Source organism: Stigmatopora argus, chromosome 1 (genome assembly GCF_051989625.1).
Source record: "Stigmatopora argus isolate UIUO_Sarg chromosome 1, RoL_Sarg_1.0, whole genome shotgun sequence".
NCBI lineage: Eukaryota > Metazoa > Chordata > Actinopteri > Syngnathiformes > Syngnathidae > Stigmatopora > Stigmatopora argus.
The window spans coordinates 12,261,333-12,277,088 of record NC_135387.1 but is presented as its reverse complement, the minus strand read 5'-3'; the positions used below and the strand labels follow the sequence as shown (position 1 = coordinate 12,277,088).

Genomic DNA, 15,756 nt, shown 5'->3' with positions numbered 1-15,756 from the left:
TTTCCTACAAAATCTCATGTCAGGTATATACATTTTTAAGAATGAATACAATTTTAATGAACACATTTTTAGCAAAACTAAACTAATAGAATTAAAATGACTAAAAATAGAAATATGCATTTGTTTTGGCTCCAAAGTCTAACGTTTAAAAAAACAATCATAGTCTTTAACTCCTTTACTTCAAATGACAAAGCTAGAAACCCAAACCATTTTGACTGGGAGAGGCTCACTTCTGATTTAATTCGCTGCCATCCTCTCCCAGTCAAAATGGATTGGACGTCAAGCACAGCCAATGACAGCCAGTGAGTTCAATGAGCACCCTATATATAAAGAGTTAATCTAGCTACACTGTGCTCATTATCAATGATTGGTCATAGTACACCTCAATATTTCCTTAAAACAATGATCCTGGACTGTCCTTGATTCAGCAAACAAGATCTTAACATCAACGACCTGCCGTGCTTCCCAATATCACAATATAAAACAGTTTGGACCAGTTGCTCTCTATGTTAACTTAACCCTTTACAGGGTGATTTACTCGCATATGTGGCCATCAGATTTTGGCTCATGTCAGATACAATATTAACACATTCATGTCCACATATGTAGACTCCACGTCTCAATTGAATGATATTTAACACCACTTATCCTTGTCAGGGATGCAGGGTGCTGGAGTTTATCCTATCCTAGCTGACTTCCTTGACTAGTCGCCAGTCATTCATAGGGCAATTTATATATTATATAGTATATTATTTTGTTAAATTACATTAATAATTATATTTTTAAAAAACCCTAATGTTTAAATACAATTATGAAATAATGAATGCTAATAAAAATAAATTTGAAACAATCTCTGTTTATGGCCCTGAATAACACTACAGTTTCATTTCATTTTCTGAACCACTTTATTCTCACTAGGGTCGTGGGGGGTGCTGGAGCCTATCCCAGCTGATTTCGGGCCAGAGGTGAGGGACACTGAATCGGTGGCCAGCCGATTGCAGGACACAAGGAGACTGACAACCATGTACACTCACACCCATGCCAAAGGGCAATTTAGAGTGTCCAAACTGCCTGCCATGAATGTTTTTTGGAATGTAGGAGGAAACCGGCGTACCCGGAGAAAACTGGGCAGGCCCGGGGAGAACATGCAAACTCCACACAGGTGGACTGGACCTGCATTTGAACCTAGGACCCCAGAGCTATGAGGCCGACGTGCTAACCACTCAAGCTGCCGGGCTGGCCCTACTTTAAAGTTGATTATAAAAACGGGTTAAAATAAATGGCATTTTTAAACATTACTTCTTAAAATAAAAAATAAACAAGCATCTTAAATGGATAAAATGAATACTTGCAGGATTTTCTTGTTCATTCATTTATGTAATTTGCTTTTTCTAAACTTATTTATTTACTTTTTTTTTATAAATAAGAGAATACTTACTAGTGCCTTAGAAAATAATAATAATAATAATAATCGGACATAGGCCCCTGTTGTCGTTATCACAACACAAAAAGCCTACTTGTCATCACACGCAGAAACTGGGTGAACATGAATATGTTTCATCAAGAAGAATCACCTTTTGTATTCATTCATAATGTGGTACATATAGCAAATTTCCCATTACTGTGTTATCACTTGCCAGATAGTATATATATAAACTAAATTCTGTTTCACGGGTAGGTTTTTCCTACTATACAAGCAATAGCTTGGGTTACGAAAGTCAACAAGCTCCTCCCATCTTCTCCATCAGTATGTAACATCTGGGCACAGGGAGACCATTAATCCAACTTAGATGTGAGTGCTGAGAGGGGGAGGGAACAGCTGAAAAGCGAAATAAACCTCAGCTGGAGGCGTTTTTCAAAATGGACAGAAGGTTACGTCACCCAAGGAGTAGGAGGCTAGAAATAATATGGATGTTATATATTTGAAGGGTCAACGTTTTCCTCAGAGTTTGAGATTGAAATCCAAACAGCAAAGTGAACCAGTCCGAAAGATAAACCAGAGGGGCCGCAGCTGTATTTTATGAATGAGAAGGGATTAACTAGAGGAAGGTCAAAAAGTCATAGCAGTTCAATGGCAAGCAGACACCCGTTATTTTTGGCCCTATCATGGTAGTAAAATTTGTGTTTTTCAAGCACACTCCGGACAGAAAAGTACTTAAAGACAGACATTGGTTGGCCTTGAGTGATTGTTGAAAGAAATGCTTCAAACAATGAGATGGCTTCTTTACCCAGTAATCCAGTCTGTGTAAATTGTGTACAAACAAGACAACTGTACTTTTACTACACATGCTATACAACAGGTTCCCCTCATGTGGTGGAGGTAGTTAAGTGTATTTCTAACACTCTAACAAAACTGCACTTTGTTGTCTTTGCGGCAACATCACTTGTGACCATGTCGCTCCTGTGGTTCACGTTACAAAGTGAGCTTTTGAGGATGCCTGCCTCTGGGTTTGTTAATGAAACTTCCTGCGATTGATGAGGTTGAGGTCTGGTTTGCACTGGAGTTCATTTTAAGACTGCATTGAGCCCATTTGTGTCATATGTGCATCCCAGTTGGAAGTATTAAATCAGAGTTTTCTTCTAAGAACTAAATACAAACACTGAACTTGCATATCTTTGTGGGATTTAAGAGCATGACCACACCTATGGTGGAAAGTATGAATGTGGATCATAGGCTATAAAGACTTTGAATGCTTCACTTTTTTTACTTGAACCGTTAAATAGGACTTGGCCTTTGATTCCCTATAGAACTGATGTCTTGGACATTTGCTGGTTGTGAATTGTCGAATACTTATTTAACAAATGGTAAGAAAAAACAGATACAATTAGCACATTCCCTTTAAAAATCAGCCAACTGCATATTCTCATTTTCTGACACCCAGTCCCCAGCACCACCTTTTTATTCATTGATTTGCCGTCAATGATGAAAGTACGCGTCCATTTTGTTTCAAATGGCATCGATTCGCAGTGATGACCATGTTTCAGTACCATTTACAGCAATAGTTGTCCAATCCATCTGAACATGATAGAGACTGGCAGTAATCATCGACAGTTCTCGAATGGTAGGACATCCATAAGGGTAAATTGCAGCAAATGAGTTCAGGCTAAATATGAAAAATCCTATAAACCTATACAACATGTGGAGAAACATGTGGTTAAAATAGCCTGCTTCTACCCCTTCACATCCTTCAAGCGTGACCGTAAAGCAGATTAGAATCATGTTCCTAACATATTATGAGTGTGAGAGGCTCCAGATGAAAGAGTGTTTGTTGTTTCCCAATGGCAGGGGTGGGGTCTAATTGGTGTTTTCTGCTTGCCATGTAAGTGTTTTAAAAGGAGAAAAAAAAGTTTTCTATGACCAAGTAGTGATTATTGCATGGCCATCTTGGTAGCCCTTTTGTCCGCTCAAGAGTTATATCATTAGACTGCTGGTGTGTAATGTGCATTTAGTGACATTAGATTAGTATCACACCTCTCGAATGGCACACAGTACACAGTCTTGAAATGTAGCTGGCGGCTGTAAAGTTTTCTTAACACCTGGAGCAGCTGTGAGTGCTGCTTTGTAACTGCACATAACTAGTCGTGAACTCCTCACCCGAGGCCCGGAGCTGACCACCCAGAGTTTTGTTTAGCGTCGTAAAGGGTTAGATGGCAGGGAGCCCTGGTGCTTTTAACACCTGATCAGAGAAGGTCAAATCTGGTGAGATGCCTGTCAAGTCTCACGCTCCTTCAAGTTACAGGCATTGTGCGCAGTCGATGGAGCGAAGAAAATAGCTCTTATCTATAGTTACCACTGTAATTATGTTGATTAAAACTAAGTGATTTTTGTGAGATTGGATGAAAATATTTATGTAGCACTGATGTGGTTGACTCATTCAAATTTAGAAAGCTCACCTTTGCCTTTATCCGCAGTGAGTTGAATCATTCGTCACATTGATCTTCATATTCTTCTCAACTGCTATGCGTATTGAAACCGTAACCTCTGCTTTGGTTTTCCATAATACATCCCAGAGGCCTTGACTGTGCTACATCTGAATTATTAATGCAACACACAAATTCAGGAATAACAACTTCCATCTGCCCTCTTCTTCCCCACGCACATCCTGATAATGCAAATAGTTTGGCCTTGGGAAAGCTTCGCATTTGACCAGTGTGTGTGCGTATGGTCTAATTGCACTTGGAATAAAGTATTTCCTGAGAGGGGAAAAAGAAAATATATTTGTTCTGGTTTCAGTGGTACAGTTACCTGTCACTACAATCCTTTGCAACAAATTCCTCTGGAGATATTTGTTCCTTTCTTTTCTGGATGTGATGTTTTTTATTTTTTTTATTTTTTGTAGCATCAGCAATTTTAAACAGCAGTGCAATAAACACATCTCAATAATATTGCGGACCCCAAAAATGAGCCAGAGTAATGTTATCGTTGACTACTTCATGTACCTGAAGATTGTTGACAAAGGACTTACTTTAGTTTTGTTTTCCACCAGAATCCACTCTGGGAATGTTTAGGCAGCATACTGTGCTGAGAACACCTGGGCTTTGGAAGGCTGAGAATTAATCCTTGTATTTGCTCACACAAAGAAGAAAATCTCCAGAAGCGCGAGTGTAATGTAAACTATTACACAGTGAACTTGATTAGAACACATCTACTATCATACACTGGCAAACATGGATGATGTTTCTTTCAATGGGCACTGCATTCGTACTGTGGTGCTTTAAAATACGAATTACCCAATTTAAGTTTCTCGAAAGATAAGAGTAGTGAGCAGTGTACTCGACCTGCCTCACTTCGCAACAATCGCAAATTTTGCGTACCCACAGGAATTTATTCTTTATCCTTGGCAAAAAATATTTGTATTCCTATCATTTTGCGGAGTGACTGATCGATCCCTGGTCACCAAGTCCAACATACCAAAGGAGTTTGCAATGAACTTATCATGAGATGGATTTATAACATATGTAATTATATAATGACATTTTTTAGATTTAAAAAAAAAAACTTTTTTCTCCAATAAATTAACAAAGTAGATACTGTGGAAATACAATCATTTTTGTGCAAAAGCTGTAACTGCCCATGCCTGTTCATTTTAGGAAGGAAATATATTTTGAGTCATGAATGTAGTCAAACTTGATCACACTCCTCCTTTAGAGATAGGGTGAGAAGCCTACTCATCCCAGAGGGTCTTAAAGCAAACCCGCTACTCCCTCGCATTGAGAGGACCCAGATGATGTGGCTTGGGCATCTGATTAGGATGCCTCCTGGACCTCGTTGAGGTGTTCCAGGCATGTCTCAATGGGACACGCTGGGGAAACTATGTCTCCCGGTTGGCCCTGTAATGCCTGGGATTCCTCCGGAAGAGCTGGATGAAGTGACTGGGGAGATGGAAGTCTGGACTTCCTTGTTGAAGAGGCTGCCCGGCGAACCAACTTTAGATAGTTATTGACAAACATCTCAGTTTATTAAGTTCGAAGAAAGAAAATAAAATTACCTAAAAGATTTCATGGCTTAAAGCATGGGTGTGCAGGTTTTTGTTTTAACCGATCCACCACAGACAGTTTAACCAATGAGGTTTCTTCTGAAACCACAAGCATCTGGGGACAATCAACTGATTAGGCTTTTAAGACACCAGATAGGTAAAAATGTATCCTCTTCTTCGGTTAGAATGAGCAACGGTTAGGACACCCATGGCTTAAAATGACCACTGTCTTTTCTGTAATGTTTTTTTATTCTTTTTACTACAGTCCTACTTTATTTATCCTAATTCTGCCATTATTAAAGTACTGTGCACCGGAAAGAAAAAGAAATGGACAGTCAAAAATAGTGTATCTTTTGAAGTACAGTTTGTCTTGCAGCTAATGGAGTAACTTTTTTTATTAGAATTTGTTTTTGTTTCTACAGTAACACTTTGCCTTTTGTTCCCGCACATGATATCAATTAGATGGTGCCAAAATGTTCGTGCAGTCACTTGGTTGTGCAGTGATGGCCATATTGAGGGAGACAGATTGTAGGGAAAATGGGCCAGTTTTGCACCGCAGCTGATTTTGGTGACTAGAGACCTCCATCTTTTGGATCACCATTGCATCCTGTTCTGTCCCACAGGCTTCCTTTAAGCCTACAAGATTTTTTTGACATTTTTCCGCACGTATTCAAATCAACACCTCTTGAGCTTCTCTCTCAAACGAAGACATCACTTTCTAAGTATCGCCTTTCCCCCTTGAAGACTCCCAGTATGGATGTAATTGTCAGAAAGGGACTTGGTGTACATTCATGCATTTGCTCGCTCGCTTGTGCTTAATGCTTTTTGCCATCAACAGCGCTTTGGGGCATTTCACTGTGCAATGTTTGGACAGCTCAATGCTCCACTGGCCCCGCATGAGAAACTACAATGTGCGCGCCGTAGAGTCCGGCAGTTTACTCAGAATCCAGCCAAATCCCCCAGCTTGACCCATAAATGCATACCAGGAAGTCTCCTAGTGGTTCATACAAATTAATCCCGCAATACAATATGAAAATTGTGCTGTCAAGGAATCAAATGGCTCGGGTCTTCAGCATTGTTTTCTTTTCTTAGTTGTATATTGCCTACCCAAAAGAAAGACTTAGTACTTGTCTGTGGTGGTCAGCATTTAAACACTATTGAAACGTCCGGAAGTGCTTCAATTATGTATTTCTTTTGAAATTATAACTGATTATTTTGAAAATTCTGCCATATGGAAGCTCACAGTTGTGGCTAAGATCATTGGCAGCATGACTGCCATTAACTATACTATATCAAATTGCTGCTAGAATTTTGGCATCTTTTGTCGAATGGCTAAATAACTTGATAGATATTAATGTAACAAGTTTTGTTAAAATTGCCCACTCCAGTTGGAATGGAATTATAGTCAGCTGTGGCTATAATGTAGAATTTACAATATACCAGAGATTGATATTTTTTTTTTACATATCCCCTTAAGCAATTATGAAATTGCATTAGACTTTTATTGAAGTTGAATTATAAAAAATTGAAGGACGAAATAAATACCATGAACATTTGGACTCCACCTTTGTGAGAATTTCTAAGGCATACTATATTGTATTGGTATATTCAGACAGTAGGTGATCGTTTTCCTAAAAAGGTTTAAGGAACAGTGTTTTGAGATTATAGAGCCTTCTGTTTATTTTGGAGCAATAAATGGGCAAAGCACCTAATCCGTTGTATGTTCCCCATTTTTAATTTTTGGATTAACTTTGTTTTTTCGCTGTGTCAAAACTGTCCAAGAGACTTGCTATATGTAACTCAGGTCACCTTATGTAAGTGTTCCTGCTTTAGATTTTCAAATACAGTATGCTATGGGTTCTTTTTACTGACTACAGTTATTGAGTCATGATCTTTTCATTACCATTTCTTGGTAAGAAGCTTTTAATGCTGGTAATCTTCTCAAATTAATCCTTGTTTATTTGCTTTCATGAACTCAGGTGACCTTTCATTTCCTATTGTTGGACTGGAATAGTTTCACATTGCAGCCTAAACAGAATCTTCAAACACTGACAGGGTTTTGACAAGTTCCTTTGGAATATTAGGGAATTGCTGGGTAAATCAACAATTCACATCTCTGTGTGAAATATTTTTGTGGTTTCAGAAGAGCTCTGCCAAGGTTGCCAGTTTTTTTCCCCTATTCGTGAACCCCTCCTTAGCCACAATGTCCAATTAGGCTTTAACGCTCTCTCCTCCGTGAAAATGTCAGGCTGCGGGGAAAGCAATGAGAAAATTACAAGCCACAGTGTTATTTACAGTTTCTTGCCCGCTCTTGAGGAACAAAGAGTTCAGTACCATCACTTTATAACTAACAATGCGAGGGAATGCCTTCACACGGCAGCCTGTCAACGGGTTCAATGCTTTTACTCATTTGAGCTCAGAAGTCAGTCAGTTGACGTCAAGCCACAGTGAGCAAATCTACCTCTTCTTTCTCTAGGGAGTGGCTGGACGGGCACGTGCCCTCCAAACAAATTCATTGTGTACCAGATATTTCATCGCAATCCCACTTACTTATCATAAAGCATCAATTATTAATCATTCGAGCTTCATAGAATGATGGTGTAATGCCATGAAACATTTTAAAATCCAGTTTTGGTTTTCATATAAACAAAGCACGACAAAGTTCCAGTGAAATATATCAACCTCTTTAGATGGCTATGATTGTAATGATACCCTAGCTTCGTGCTTGGGATTGATTTGCCATCCCATTAGGTGTCCCCTGCCCCCCCAACACCTCTCTGCCTGCCAAGCACGTAGGGCAGGCAAGTTATCCAGGGGTGAGAGTGGTCTTCTTGCCTGCCGAGAATCACAATGAGGCATTTGCTACTGTCCTTCCTTGCACAGTCCCACAAAACAAATTCCAACCTGAAATGTGTCCATATTTTATGTTTTCATAACATAATATTTAGTGTGTCATACTTAAGTTTTCCTCCTTTTCCTTTTTTGCAACAAAATGATTTCCTCAAGTTGGATGTTATCTATTAAATACCCATTAAAATAGTCGGTTAATACGCCAGGCATTAAATGCACCTTGTGTAATGTGATTCCTGTTGTTTGCTGTATCATTGTGGTATGTGTCACCTTGAGTCCAAGTGCAAGGATTTAACCCCAATTACTGACAGGGACTTCTGTGATGTTGTCAGCCCCTAGGACTTTAAGCATGTCCATAAACAACCATTTCTTCTCTTTCTTTGTGGAATGCACTCAAGCAGATGTGGAACTCTTAAAATTGATTTGCGGATAGGTGAGAATTGAATGAAATTGCTGTGGAAAGGGAAAGCTTTCAAGTACAGGATGACACAAGAACATTAGAATTTTTGAATTGTGTATTGGTAAACATGAGCAAGTGTCAGCACTGTGAGACAGTAACCTTGACTAAGTAAATATTCTGCCCTTTTAGTAACCGTGGTGATTGATGCAATTCACAGTTTCTCAGCTGAGATGTTATGGCAGTCAGTGAGGAATCGCAACAGCAGATTTCAAGAAGCCATTCGTCCAGAATAATGCCATTAAGGTCATAATTCTTTTCAAAAAATGAAATATACATCAGGTGGCACAGTTCTGAGATCGAGGGTTCAAACCTTGGTGGCTTCCACCTTCCTGTGTGGAGTTTGCATTTTCAGAGTACTCCAGTTTCCTCCCACATGCCAAAAACGTGCATGGTAGGCTAGTTGAACACTAAATTGTCCCTAGGGAATAGTGTGAGCTTGAATGGTGTTTTGTCTCATTCTGCCCTGCGATTGGCTGCCAATCAATCCAGGATGTCCCCTGCCTAAGGCCCATATTTGGGTGGGATAGGCTCCAGCACCCCCTGGACGCTTGAGGATAAAGAACGAACGATTGAATGAAGTGGCCATCATTTTTTAGTCGTCATGTTTTAAGCTTTCAATTATTATGCATAAAATATTTTCCTTCATCGCTTTTGGTTTTATTGGATTGGTAAAAAAAGTTCTCCCTTTTTGTTGTCACACAGTATTTTTACTTATGAATCTATCGCTATAGCTCAACTTGGACATTTAATTTGTCACTTGCCTTGTTCAAGTAATTATGAATGGGTAAAATAATCAGGCAATCTTCTAAACTATAATGTCTGTCAACTGTATTGTGCATTTATGTACCTACCGTACCCACATTCCAAGTCATTAGAGTGGCTTACAATGCGTCAATGCGGCCTGCCTTAGTGTTTCTTCAACTTCACAGATAAGCTGGAAAGGGAATCACAAGGTCTTCCAAAGATCCACTTTCCTTTGCCAGTGGTGACAACCATAAAGCATGTCAGCAATGTCAAACTGCTGATGGATTATGAGCGTTTTCTCAGTGGTACACCGCAACTCTGACCAGAAACCCCACCTTGTATAGTTTTTACAGGTCACGCCGGGTAGTGAGTAATTGTATTCTTAGTGTAGGCAAATACTCGGTGTCACTTTTGATTAAAAACTTGCTCCAGAGTCTAGGAGTTAGGTTTGAACATTGAACTGTCCAGCCGTATTTAAAACAACAAGAATGCGGAAGTATTCAAACATAAATTTGTGGTGACACTTTTCTTCCAGCTCCTAAAGCCGACGACCAAACTAGGACCTGCAGTCCTAAGCAGTTTGTGTGTAAGGACCAGGTGACCTGCATTTCCAAAGGCTGGCGCTGTGACGGGGAAAAGGATTGTCCAGATGGCTCTGATGAAGCCCCAGACATCTGTAAGTCAACAAAAGTCATTCTTTATACTGCATATCATAAGACATCATTTATGCATACAACTGTGGAGCAATATGAACAAAAACATTTAATTTCTTTGTTCGTTCATTTGATTGGCCACTGCCAGCCCACCCATTTACAAGTTTCTCTCTGACAGTGACAGTGAACAAGTTAATCAGATATTGGTGTTTCCGTAGTATTGACATTTATGAGACTTCCCTTTTGTGCCAATTTCAAATGTCAGTCAGTTGTTTCAACTCTAGCTAAATTGACTTAACAATAATTTAATGAACAATTGTACTAGTGACAAATGTGTACAACACTTCAAAATAGTCAAATAAGACCATCAAATAAATATATTATGAATACTGATATTACCAAAGGAGTACTTGATCAACTAGTCAGCTCATATGTCTATCAGATTGATTTTTTAAAATTTAGTATCTAAATAAGAAAGTTACAGAAATGACTCTGACTTTCAGTGTGTGCTAAGGCTGCAACAGTGAAATATAGCTCTAATTACGCGGCCTTGTTTTGTAAGAGTGTTCAAGGATGTGTCAGTGCTTGTCTGGACTGTTGTTAGATTGGGGTGCTCCTTGAGAATCTCGTGCTAACTTCTCACATCTGCTGCCATCTCTTTCATGACTCTGTAAACCTATTTGTTTATATGTGGACTTATACTGGGATTTTACTGTCAGTGTGTGCCACACTTCACATCTGTTATGCCACAAGCACTTTCTCAAAAGTCTGACATGTAGAGGCCGGCATATTATGCAGGTTGAAGTGTCTTGGTATTGTGGATGAGATCATTTTGACGCCCACGTTTTGTTTTCAACAGAGTGAATTGTCACCAATCATCTGCAAGGCACAGTTCATGTTTAGTTGCTACAATAATACAAAATGAATTTAAATATATATATATATATATATATATATATATATATATATATATATATATATATATATATATATATATATATATATATATATATATATATATATATATATATATATATATAAATTAAAATAATAATGTTCAATTTTGGCTGACTGCTTGTTAGTACTGTTAAAGAGCTTTGTTACTAATATTTTAGTTCCTCTCAAAAGCAAAGTTCCCCACGGCTCCATCCTTGGCCCACGTCTGTTTTCATTCTATATGCTACCGCAGTCAGTTTGTCAGCTGATTTCAGGAAATCTCTTACTACTGCTATGCTGATGATAGACCGATTAACTTTTAGGCCAAACACAGTAATGTTACCCAGCTCTTCATCTTTCATGACTGTCCATCTGCTAGCAAAAAAATGGCTGTCCCATAATGATATTTATTTGAACTATGCCAATTTCAAGTTCTTTTAATTTTTCATTAGAATATTATAATGGCGCATTCACCAAGGAATTTTGGATCATCATTAAAAAGCACATGGCATTTGACCATCACGTCAGCAAATTCATCTAGTTCTGCGCTCTCCCTGTTATCTCAGTCTTTTGTCACTTGTTTACTGGCAATCCAAATGACTGCAGGTTCTAACATGAACCAGCAATAGGACCCGTATTACCCCTGTCCTTGTATCCCTACAGTTGTTTCCAGTAAAATTCACAATCAACTGCAAGATTCTTTTGATTATCTGTGTGCTCCTTTAACTGCATTCCACTGCACGACCTCTCCGCTCCAATAATCTTGGCCTTTGAACCCTCCGCCCATCCAAAACTGTAAATGAAAAGGTGGATTAGTAACCCCAACACTGTGGAACCATCTTCCCCAATCTTTTGGATGTGTTGAATATGTGGACTGTTTCAAAAGACGAGTAGAAACACATTTAAATTGCCAAGTTTTGCTTTGGTGCTCCCTTCATTCCCATTTCCAGTTTTTATTGTGTTTTTCGCTGATGTGGAAACCCAAAGAAGTTGTCAGAAGTACTTTTATGGTGACAGACAGTAGTGTTATTCTGCATGATGAATTTTAGAGTGGTTGCACTACTCTGTCAATATACGTTCTGCTCAATTAGCTTCTTCCCGTACATTCGATTCTGCCTTGGCATTATATTCTGTCAGCCACTTTACTTTGAGTTAGGCTGCTTCTCCTTTTATGAGTTAGCCATACAGTACTGGCATTTTACTGGAATAATCTCTTTTTTTATGTCCAAATAAGCCTGGTCTGAAGGTGAGGAGTTTCCTTAAACAGTTGTTTAGCTGATCTGTCCCTTTTAATATGAGAAGGAAGAAAAATCCCTTTAACTCACAGTGTTGATGTAGACGACAGTTTGAAGCAGAAAGTTATTTAAAGACCTGCTCTGACTCAGAGGGATGGAAAAGTGTATTTCTTATTATTCAGGATTTCCCATTTCCATCTGAAGCTCTACAATGCATTGGCTTGCTTTCTTCTTTACTGGAAATGATCATAACAGGCAATCTGACAATACCTTTGTATACAAGTCTGTTCTTACCTAATTTCTTATTGAGGTTGTAAAGATTATCATTATCTATATAGGTCAGGATTCATCCACGGTTTATACAATAGAAGGTCACTTTTAGTTTGAACGGGGTTTGTTTACTTTAATTTTTGTATTTTTTTTTAAAGAAATTAACCCAAAATAAACATTTATCATTAAAAGATTCTCATGTGTAAGTTATCTAGCTAGATATTTTACAAAACATGGCCTATTATTTAATGTGTCAAAGATTTATCTTTCTCTTCCTGCTGTGTTCTTATCGGGAATTCTATGAATCATTGCTTCCAATCAAATATTTTGCAGACATGGGCCAGAGTATTTAAAAACTAGGCCACAAAAAACAAGCTTTTAATATGAAAGTCTTAACCACTTATTTACATTGTTCTCATCAGCCTAGCAAAGGCTCCAGTTCCTGCAGTTTCATGGTTAAAACTTTGTTGCATGCGCACTATGCACCACCTGTTTAGTTTACGATGACAACGCTCTTCACTGCCAGTGAACAGTGGCGTAAGTGTGTGCTTTTGTCTGCTGAGGTGTTTTTTTTATGTTTGCCTCGCGGCACCCACACTGGAAAAAAAGTATATAAATGCGCCACAATCACACTGTCTGCAAGGCTAATTGCCTGCTATTTCCCAACTATTCATGTGGGCTGTAATTACCTCACAATGATAGACACTGGAACAAGGTTTTAACATGACATCATAACTCTGTTGCTGAAGCTGAATGAGAGCTTATTGATGGACATTCTCAATGTATTGGTCTAGATGATACGATTGTGAGCCATGTAGCATCATGTTGACATTGCCCCAAGGGAACCGATAAGTGCTTCCTCCCTACAGGACACTGTGGACAGGTGTGTCATCACCCTCTGGAGGCTGCTCAATCCCATTCAAAGGTTGCATTGAATCAGTTTCACTTGCGCTTAGCCTTAGGGTAGAGGAAGTGGTTAACAAGCATGCCCGAGGTGGAGGTTTATGTACTGTATTTTACAGTCAACCTGCTCTGTGCTGGATCGACACTTTTTTATGCCCTCACAGCTGCTTGTGATAACTTGATGTTTTCGCCTGCAGAGATTAAAGCAAAGGAGAAGGAGTTCTTGTTGTCCATGTTGGGTTAGATAACGGCTTATTTTGTACTGATTTGGGATTTTGGGAGAGTTGTAGGTTTGTACGATAAGTTCACACTTAAAACAAAAACAAGTACTAGGTACAGATGGTGCTTTTGCCTGACTTTGGTGGATGGGTTCCATTCGGCAGTGTAATTGTGAGTGCAAATGGTTGTCGATCTCATAATAACACAAGATGACTTGCGTTCCTTATATTGTTTGGTGGGCAAGTACTCTGATGTTTTCAGAGATTGAACTCGGAAGGAGTAATAATGTTATTGAATAAATGATTTTTGGCAACATCATCTTCAAAAATGAACATTTTTTAAAGTCTCACCATTTTCTTAACTTTTAGAAAACTTTCCACGTGTTGCCACAAGGCATTTATTGGCACATTTGGTTGAATTGTCAAAGTTAGTATGAATCCATAGGATATGCTGAGATTTCCTGCACTAATCTCATCATGCTGATGGACCATTAATTTAAACAGTTAAGCATCCATAAAATAGGGGAATCCCAGAATGTACCAATACCCATTGCAAATGCCCTTAAATCTACTTTTTTTGAGGATTTAATTTTAGTGCTGGAATCATTTGTAATAAAGAGATCTATATCATAAGCGCCAAGGTAAAACCTAATCAACAGTCCTTTTAACTGCAATAATATGCCTGATTGGACAAAGCATTGGGCTCAAATGGGTCTTTGACAAGACCTTCAATTGTTGATGGCTACTTTTACTAGATTGTCAGCAACCATACTTTTCTTGTTTTTCAAGTCATTTTATTATTTTTGGTCATGATGTTGGTGTTAAAATTAAAAATGCTGCGTCAATGGTTTGACTCATTTTTGCAGCTTAGTTGGAATCCATTCAGTTAAGGGGGGGGGGGCTTTCATGTCTTCATCTCAAGTCTGCATACAATTATGATTCTTGCATGAACCACATTCATTGAGGTGGAGCCAACGACTGGGAACAGATGTTTGCGTTAGCGTGAGCATGTAAGCACTTTCCCCATCAGGCAAAGTATACTTGACGTGAAGGAATTCCTTTTCACATTAAAAACCTTGAGCAACAATTGTCTGTTCAATGCTCTGTCGGACATTTTCACCCCTGATTTAGCACTAAAACGACCTTGAGAAGGAATCCTGAGGGCAACATTTTGTTTCTGTTATGCAATTTTGGTTCTTCTCTCCTCCTGTGCTTTTACTTTCTTCTTTCAGGATGAGATGAAAGAAAAGTGGCAGTTGAGTAATTAGCACTTCATTCAATAACCTCTATTGCTTTGTTGTTGACATTAAAGGGGCCCCCAAAGTTAATGCGACTCCTTTAAAAAAATATTATTAATATGCTGGAAGATCACCTGTGCTGAAATGTCAATACTCTTTGTAAAATGGCCTAAACAATATATTATTACGATAACAATGACAATCTGAAGGCTCTGAGCCCAATAATTCTGCCCTGACATTAAACTTTTTGTTTAGCTGATACTAAATACAGTCAGCCAACTGACCCTAGGAGGAAAGTCTGATGGAAAATTGGACTTGTCATTCCCCTGCAGCTGACAGAAACAGTCGTCGTGAACACCCTGTTATCTATGTGTTGCTTCCTCTCGTCTTGGGATGACCGAGGCAGGACGAGATAAATCGAGAAGGAAGTGGGTAGGGAAGACCGCATAGAAGGGATGATCCTACGGAAAAGGGCTTTGTGTAGGAGAAAATTAGCAGATTATCTTGTGGGCTGAGAAAGAAAATGGAGCTGGGTTTCACAATAGTATGTGTTTTAAACCTCTGTCCATAGTGGGCGGCCTGTTACAGTTGTGTTAGGTGGGGGGAATATTTCCCAGCCTGTAATCACAGACATGTATAACTATACTTGGAGGTGTGTTTGTGTGCGTGCAGAGGAGGGCTCGAATGATACGCTGCCTCCACAGAGGAAGAAGCAAAGCACACTAAGTCCCCCCCAGGTCTGAGATTCTGGGCCATCCTCATCTTTACCGAC

The 15,756-nt window shown here is 39.0% G+C and overlaps 1 protein-coding gene across 2 annotated transcripts in view; it reads left to right on the top strand.

Moving 5' to 3' along the window:
• The window catches only part of LOC144071820 (low-density lipoprotein receptor-related protein 1-like), a 75,067-nt gene that overhangs the window by 1,100 nt on the left and 58,211 nt on the right, over positions 1-15,756 (top strand). For both annotated transcript variants that reach the window (XM_077597249.1, XM_077597257.1), the window contains exon 2: positions 10,067-10,207. In XM_077597249.1, the coding sequence (XP_077453375.1) occupies positions 10,067-10,207 (141 nt within the window). The remainder of the gene's footprint in view (positions 1-10,066; positions 10,208-15,756) is intronic.